Source organism: Vicugna pacos, chromosome 22 (assembly GCF_048564905.1).
Source record: "Vicugna pacos chromosome 22, VicPac4, whole genome shotgun sequence".
Taxonomy (NCBI): domain Eukaryota; kingdom Metazoa; phylum Chordata; class Mammalia; order Artiodactyla; family Camelidae; genus Vicugna; species Vicugna pacos.
Genome location: NC_133008.1, coordinates 32,556,638 through 32,563,909, shown reverse-complemented (window position 1 = coordinate 32,563,909; position 7,272 = coordinate 32,556,638). Strand labels below are relative to the sequence as shown.

Below are 7,272 nucleotides of genomic sequence, written 5' to 3'. Positions count from 1 at the left end.
AAGAGAGGAGCGAGGCTCCCCGCCCGGCCTCGCAGGCCCCGCCCCCGTTTTCCAGCAACGTGGCCACGCCCCTGGGCCGAGGGCGCGGCCCGCCCCAGTGATCACGTGGCCCCTACCGATCGGCTTCCGTAGCGCGAGCCCGCCCGGGTCCTTGCCTGCGTTCGTGCTTCCGTGCGCGTGCGCAGGCGGTGGCCGTCGCGCCGTATGTGAGCCCCGCCCCGCGACGCCGCCTGCGTGCGCGCGCCCGCCGCCTGATTCTTATATCGCCGCGGGCGGCGATTGCGCGGGGAGAGCGAGACGGTGGGACGGGGACATGGCGGCCGTGCGGCTCATGGTGCTGGGGCTCGCGCTGCTGGGCGCCCAGGGCGGCTCCGGGGAAGGTGAGGGCCCCGCGGCGTGGCCCGCTGGCGGTGGGGGCGAGGAGCCCTCTAGTGGTCCGGCCTGGCTAGGGGCGGCCCTCGTCCGCTCCACAGGAGACCCTGGCCGTGTGGGTAGGGAGGGAGACCCCGGCCCCGGGGGTGGAGGGGGAGACCCCGGCTGAACGAGGGAGACTGGCCCGGGGGTCCGGGTGGGAGGCCCCGGGGCGGGAGGAAGACCGCCGGCCTGGAGCCGACCTGGTCGAGGCAGCTTAGGAGGCAACTTTCTGCTCGGTGTGCTGGGGAGGGGGGCGCAGGGGAACCCCAGGGCGCCTGGGCCCTGGCTGACATCCAGGAGGTGGGCTCTTGTCCCCAAGGGGACGCTGTCACCCAGGCATGTGACGGCTCCTGAGGCGGGCCGGAGGGATTGTCATTCTTCCCAGGATTTAGGTCCCGTGTCTTGCTCTGGCTATGCACCTGCCCTTGGGGGTCGCCCGAACGCTGAATTCCTTGTAGGAGGGCAAACGCTTCCTTTCCCTTTTGTCTGGTTTAAGGGTCTAGCAGTAGATGGCGGCTGGTCCACCCGCCTCCTTGTATAGGGGTGGAAACTGAGGCCCTGACCGGGAGCAGAGGTATTCCAAGGTCACCGTGAGCTACCCGGTTCAGAGCAGAAAGTGCTGCGGGACGGTTTTTACGGACTCTTCTTAAACTGTTTTCAGAGCTCTGGACGCGAGCGGCAGCCTGTTGGGTGGGCAGACGTGATTTAGAGAATGGTCACGGCAAAATGGATTAAGGTGTATTTTTCCAGGCGAAGGCAGGATAGCCTCTTTTGCCTGAAAGAGAGATTTTTTTTTTCTTGTATCGATGTAGACTTCCCCTTTGGTGCTGGGTTAACGATTTATAGTGACCTGCTTGTAGAGAACAAAGTGCAGATCAGCAGGGTCTCGGGTTCTTCCCAGGGGGGAGGTAGGAGCCAGTGAGCCCTGAGTCCCGGTGGCAGCTGTCCTGAGCCCTGATCAGGGGGCCACTGGGGCTTGGGCAGAGCCTGGGAGGGGCCTGCTCTTGTGGAAGCTTCACCGGCTTACTCCTGACCCACTTTCAGATCTGGGTCTGTCTCTTTCCTCTTCCTTATCATCAAAACAGCCATTTATTGACCACCTCTGGGCGTGGCCCGGGGCAGGCATGCTGCCCCGCTAGAAGCCCCAGCCGGCAGGGAAGGAAGGCCCTCGTCCTCATCAGAGAGGGTGGCCTGTGGGGCTGCTCTTGGGGACTCACCGTGTGGGTGGGCAGTCTTGGATTATTTACATTGTGTCAAATCCACCCGGGGCTGTGTCTGTGCTTTGTCTTCCTTTTTCACTTTCCACCTTTCTAGGGACTCTTGAAAACATCTGAAAGTCTGGGTCACTCGTCTTTTTTGCCTGGGATGAGTGAATTACTGGCAGTGTTTGCCTCTCCTGGCCAGGTCAGTTCTCCAGAAACGCTTCCGGGGACTCTGCCTGGAGCGGGGGTCCTCGGCACCCGTGTCAGCTGCGGCCCCAGGACGACCCTCCTGCTGGGGGACCCCGGCTCTCCAGGATTGTGCAGGGTCCCAGTGTCCTGGCGGGGCTAGTGGGCTGGGCTCGGGCTCGCTGGCTGGGTCCCTCTGAGCCTCAGGTGAGGGATTGGGAGCCCCCTCCTGGCAGGGTGCAGGGGTGAAGAGCCCTGTGCTGGCATCCTGGAAGGGGTGTCTCCTCCCTGAGCTGCCTGCGGTGGGTGGCGAGGATGGTAGGTGGGGAGGAGGGCGATCGTCTGCTGCCTCGTCCTGGGCGCTCTGGGCTGTTTACCACCAGGCCTGCTTGGCCCTGCGCCCCGGCCTGCCGCCGAGTGGGCATGGAGGAGGGCGGCTGTTTTTAGATGAAGGTGACTTTACTGGAGAACGTGGGTTCTGGTCACATGGCCAGAACTGAGCTTGCGCTGTTCCGGGGTGGAGGCTTGAAGGCAGCTGCCTGTGCCCAAGGGTCCCTGTGAGTTTGGGGTGCTCCCTCTGGGGGTTGCTGTGAGTGTACTTTTCACCCTTTTTCCGTCCTCGCCCCCTGAGGAGCATTTTGAGGCATTCTTCCTAGTGGCCTGTCCCAGAGACATTAGTGTCACACATGTTATATTACTTGTGACAAGTCTCTGTGGTGGCCCTGGGAGGGCCACAGACCCCGAACTACCAAGGGGCCCCGTTGAGAATGCACGACTGGGATGTGGCAGCTCCCAAGGGGCCCCTCGGGGGATGGGCTGGCAGGTGGCCAGGTGGGGCTTGGTTCGGTCTCCTGCTGCCCATGTGGCCCCTGGGCCAGGGCAGGGGTGTCGGCCTGTGGGTCCTGGACCAGGCTGGGAACTGCACTGGCCTCTGCAGACCCCCTGTGGGGGGCAGTTGGGGGCCCACCTTGGGCCCCTCTCTGAGAGCCCAGGCCCCGCCCTGCTCCCACCTGGAGTGGCCCATCTCCCACCACTTCTTTCCCCTCCAGCAGGCTGGGTGGGGCCTGGATAAGACCTGACTGGCCTTTCTCGCTGCCCTGGGTGAGGGGACAAGGGCACAGACTGAGGCTCTAGGGTGGAGACAGGCTGGCCGTGCCTGGGAGAAGGGCTGCCTCTGGCCTCACTTCCTGCCCTGGCTCACCACTCCCAGCTCTGCGTGGAGCTGCCGGTTTTGCAGCCTTGGAAAGTCTTGACTGGAGTGTGTGGGTTCCCAGGAGGCCATCCTTTGGGAAAAGTGGCACAAAGGTGAGCTTCCAGCTTCTCACCCTCGGGCTATAACTGCCTGGCCTGACTCAGCCTGTGAGCTGCCTGTGTAGGCCTGGCCTGGGGCCTCGAGGCCAGCAGCAGTGTGGCTCCACAGCCCGGGGCCCTGAGTGCATGCACCTGCGTGAGGGCACTGCTGTAGTGTGTTCCCCGGGGCAGGCTGAGCAGCAGAGGGGCCTCCTGGCTTTCCTGCCTGACTCACCGCCCTCTAGTTTGTGCCGATTTGTCAATCTCCTGGAGTTCTGAGACGCCGTGTCTTTTAAAGTAAGAGCCAGCAGATGGCCAGAGGTGGGGCAGTGAGGACTGGCCCCGCCTGGACTTACTCCTGTCCCTTCAAGGTGGGACAGGGTGGGGCCTGACCTCAGACACCTAAGAAGATGGTGAACTCTGCCCGCGGTCATTCCAGAAAGCAGACCAGCTGTGGTGTCTGCCCATTTTAGTTTTCTTAGCGGTAAGTGTCCGCATGTGGATGCCGGTGTGGTCTGTGTGGAGGGCCCCCTCTCCTGCGGTTAGGACTTCTTCCCTCTGGGCTGAGGTGCTGGGCATGGCACGGAGGTTTGCTGGTGTCGAGTGTCAGGTGGCCAAGATGACCGTCAGACGGGCCTCACAACCTCTGATTGGGTGTTTTGTCTGTGGTGGCCCAGCTCTGCCATCACAGTCACCGTGTGATCCCAGCACGGAAGCAGGTCTGGGGGTGCCAGAGCCCGCTGCCCGCCCGTCGTTTGCGTTCCTGTCCCTTCTGCTCTGGCGCTGCCTCCATGCTTGGCTGAATCGTCTAGGATTCGGTCTGGCGTTCTGCTCCTTCAGCTCCCCTCCCGAAGAAGGCTTCTCCCTGGGCTGATGCACATGTGCCCGAGTCCTGTGGGCACGGGCTTCTGGAAGGGCTGCCTTTGGGTGCATGAGTGCAGGTGACGGCTCTGGGGAAACACTTCAGATCAACTAACAATTGCGTTGACACCACTGTGCCTCGGACCTGGCTTTATAAAGTCCCCACCATCAGGGGATGGTGTGGGCTGGTTTGACAGGAGTTGTCCCCACAACACCTGCTCCCAGCCCTGGGATGGGGCTCTGATATGCCCAAGTGGCCTTCCTGCTCCACTGATGGTCAGCAGCTGGGGGTTCGGCCCTACCCGCAGCGGCAGGCTTCTCATTCTGGCCTGTTCTCCTGGCCTCCTGCCTGAATGCTTGGAGGTCTGGGGTCTACCACCTGGTCCCTGGAGAGAAGCTCTCCCCAGCTCAAGCCCAGTCTCCCGGCTCTCCAGAACCGCCTTTGTGTTCTCGGCGTCTGACTCTCAGTGATTTCACATTTCTGTTCTTAAAGAGAGCGCCCTAAGTGAATGGGGGAGGTTTGTCTGGTCGGAATTTGAGTGGAAGGTCTGCTGGCTGTTCCCAGGGCTGCTGGGAGTCCACCCCGGCATCCCGGACAGGCAGACAGATGGTCATCGGTGTGGAGGCTCTGTGGCCTGTGTGACCTTCTGGTAAACAGGCATCTCCAGGACAGGCCACCTGGAGCCCCCGTACCACCTCGGGTGGCCTGGCAAGACCAACAGGAGGAGTGGTGAGGTGGGCGCTGATAGACTGTTTCTAAAAGGGCATTCCGGGCCTGTGTGGGGCTGGACCCCGCTGTCTCAGTCCTTGTTCCAGGACCGGGGTGGGCGTTGCTCCTGTTCCCACACCTGAGGCCCAGCCAGTGAAGACTGTTCCCAGCAGAACCCTGCGTCAGGCAGGTCCCAGTCGAGGGCCAAGGGCCCTGAGGGGAGGTCTGTCCAGGAGCCCTGTGCTGTTCTTGGCTTTGTAAACCAGCCCAAGGCTTCTCTCCCACTGTGGAGGCTGTGGAGTTGGGGCCACTTGGCTGTGCCTTGGGGGCAAGTGGCAGGCCACTTGGGGTACTGGGTTCGGTCTTTTTTTCCCTGACCCTTTTCTGATGTCTTCTTTGGCTGCCCAGGGAGCAGGATCTGGACTTCCATAGACGATGTTGGCTCCAAGACACGCCTCACCTGCACCTTGAATCAGAGCGCCACTGAGATCGTGGGCCACCGCTGGGTGAAGGGGGACAAGGTGCTGAAGGAGGACACACTGCCTGGCCTGAGGACGGAGTATGAGTGAGTGAGGCCAGAGGCCAGACCTGTCCTGGCTGCAGAGCCTCTAGTCAGCCAGAGTGAAGGCTGTATTCAGGGGGCTGGCTTTGGACAGATGGTAGAAGCATGCCCTGACAGGGGTTTGGAGGCTCAGAGGCCTGGCATCCAGGGAGGCATCCAGTGGCTGCCAGACTCCACCACCTCCAAGACCCTTCCATCCTTTCTGGGGGCGGGAATCCCAGGGCAGGCTGTTCAGGCTTGGATGGTGGCCGGGTGCAGGGCTAGGGACGTGGGGTGAGCCTGCTGGCACCCCCCTCCACGTCCTGGTACCACCTTCACGGGGAGCAGGTGATATGGCCTCCGGCCCTGCAGGACCTGGTGGAGCCGCCCCCTTCACTGCAGGGGTCTGGATGGACCTGCTTTCTGGCTCACACCTCCCCCCTACGTCTGCTTGCAGGGTGGACTTGGATGACCGCTCGGGCCAGTACTCCTGCATCTTCCTCCCGGAGCACGCAGGCCAGACCAACCTAGAAGTAAAAGGTGGGGGCCACGGGGCAAGGCGGGAGGGGCGCATCCGCAGGCCCCACCGCGGAGGAGGGCGGTGCGCGGTGGGTAGGGCAGGCTCCAGTCAGCTCTTCTCCCTCCGGTAGGGCCCCCCAACGTCAAGGCTGTGAAGAAGTCGGAGCATGCCACCGAGGGGGAGACCGTGGTGCTGGGCTGCAAGTCGGACTCCTTCCCGCCCGTCACTGACTGGCTGTGGTACAAGATGAGCGACTCTGGAGACCAGGTGAGGCCTGCACCGGCGGGGGAGGATGCAGGTCCCGCCTCTGTCCCTCACAACGTCTGCCTGCCCCCAGGTCATCGCCAACAGCTCCCAGAGCAAGTTCTTCGTGGTCTCCTCGGAGTCCAAGACGGAGCTGCACATCCCGAACCTGGACCTGGAGGCGGACCCCGGCAAGTACGCCTGCAACGGCACCAACACGGAGGGCACCGGCCAGGCAGTCATCACGCTGCGCGTGCGCAACCGCTTCGCCGCCCTCTGGCCCTTCCTGGGCATCGTGGCGGAGGTGCTTGTGCTGGTCACTGTCATCTTCATCTACGAGAAGCGGCGGAAGCCGGACGAGGTCCTGGATGGTGAGCCTCAGTCTCACACACCTTCTGCTCCCCTTCTGGGTGGGGGGACCCCGGGCCGGAGCCGCTTTCCAGGAGTGTGGGCCTAAGGGTCTGCTCGCCTGCACAGACTCCCTCCTCCCCAACTGGGCTGCCAGCGGGCGTCCTCCAGGGTGAGTGCCCCCTCCTGTCTCTGGCTGCTTGGGACCCAGGGCTGTGGCACTGAGTAAGGCCCAGACCTTGGATGGTGGGGCACCCGGGGGCCGAGCGGGGTGCCTGCCTGCCTGCCTGCCTGCCTGCGGGCGGGTCGTGGGCACGGGCAGGGCTCCCAGGTGCCCCTCACACAGCCGCCTCTGACCACTCTTTTGAGGGCGCGTGTGCCTGGAGTGTGGCTGGCTCCCCTCGGAGCCCGGCAGGACAGGGGCCGCCCTGCAGGGATCACTGCTGACAGCCCTTTCTCCTCTCTTGCATGCGGCGGTACATCTGTTCAGATGACGACACCGGCTCTGCTCCACTGTAAGTCCCGGCCTCACCAAGGCAGGCATGCCCCTGGGCAGGGTCTTTGGGGGGTGGGTGGGCGGGCCGCTGTGCATCCTAAGGCCACAGAGCCCCTCCTGTCCGCAGGAAGAGCAGCGGGCACCACGTGAACGACAAAGGCAAGAAAGGCAAGAACGTTCGCCAGAGGAACGGCAGCTGAGGTGAGGGGGAGGGGAGAGGAGGGGAGGGAGCGGATCCTGTTCCGCCAGCCTGCAGGTCTGAGCGCCCCCTCCCCCACAGGCTGTGAGGACCAGTCTGCACAGGCGCCCAGCCTCCGCCTGGAGGAGCCCCGAGTTTCCCGGTGTTTGCACAACCCCTGCTCTTTCCTCTTAAGGAAAGCCACCCTGCGAAAGCAAACCAAGTTGTGCATTCAAATCACACGTTTTCTTTCCTTTTTAAAAAAATCTAAGCTGGGGTTTGTA

At 63.2% G+C, this 7,272-nt stretch overlaps 1 protein-coding gene across 1 annotated transcript; it reads left to right on the top strand.

Moving 5' to 3' along the window:
- Window positions 1-222: 222 nt before the first annotated feature.
- BSG (basigin (Ok blood group)) lies at window positions 223-7,272 on the top strand. The gene is made up of 8 exons (XM_072948160.1): window positions 223-380; window positions 5,071-5,227; window positions 5,661-5,743; window positions 5,854-5,990; window positions 6,061-6,337; window positions 6,805-6,829; window positions 6,938-7,011; window positions 7,091-7,272. Exons 1-7 carry the CDS (start codon window positions 314-316, stop codon window positions 7,008-7,010), a joined length of 819 nt encoding a protein of 272 aa, XP_072804261.1. The 5' UTR covers window positions 223-313; the 3' UTR covers window position 7,011; window positions 7,091-7,272.

Excerpts from the sequence above, each read along its gene's own strand:
- BSG (XM_072948160.1), top strand. The coding sequence starts at position 314 with ATGGCGGCCGTGCGGCTCATGGTGCTGGGGCTCGCGCTGCTGGGCGCC. Across the intron at positions 381-5,070 it reads CCAGGGCGGCTCCGGGGAAG|GGAGCAGGATCTGGACTTCC; the intron begins GTGAGGGCCCCG and ends TTGGCTGCCCAG. Across the intron at positions 5,228-5,660 it reads GGCCTGAGGACGGAGTATGA|GGTGGACTTGGATGACCGCT; the intron begins GTGAGTGAGGCC and ends GTCTGCTTGCAG.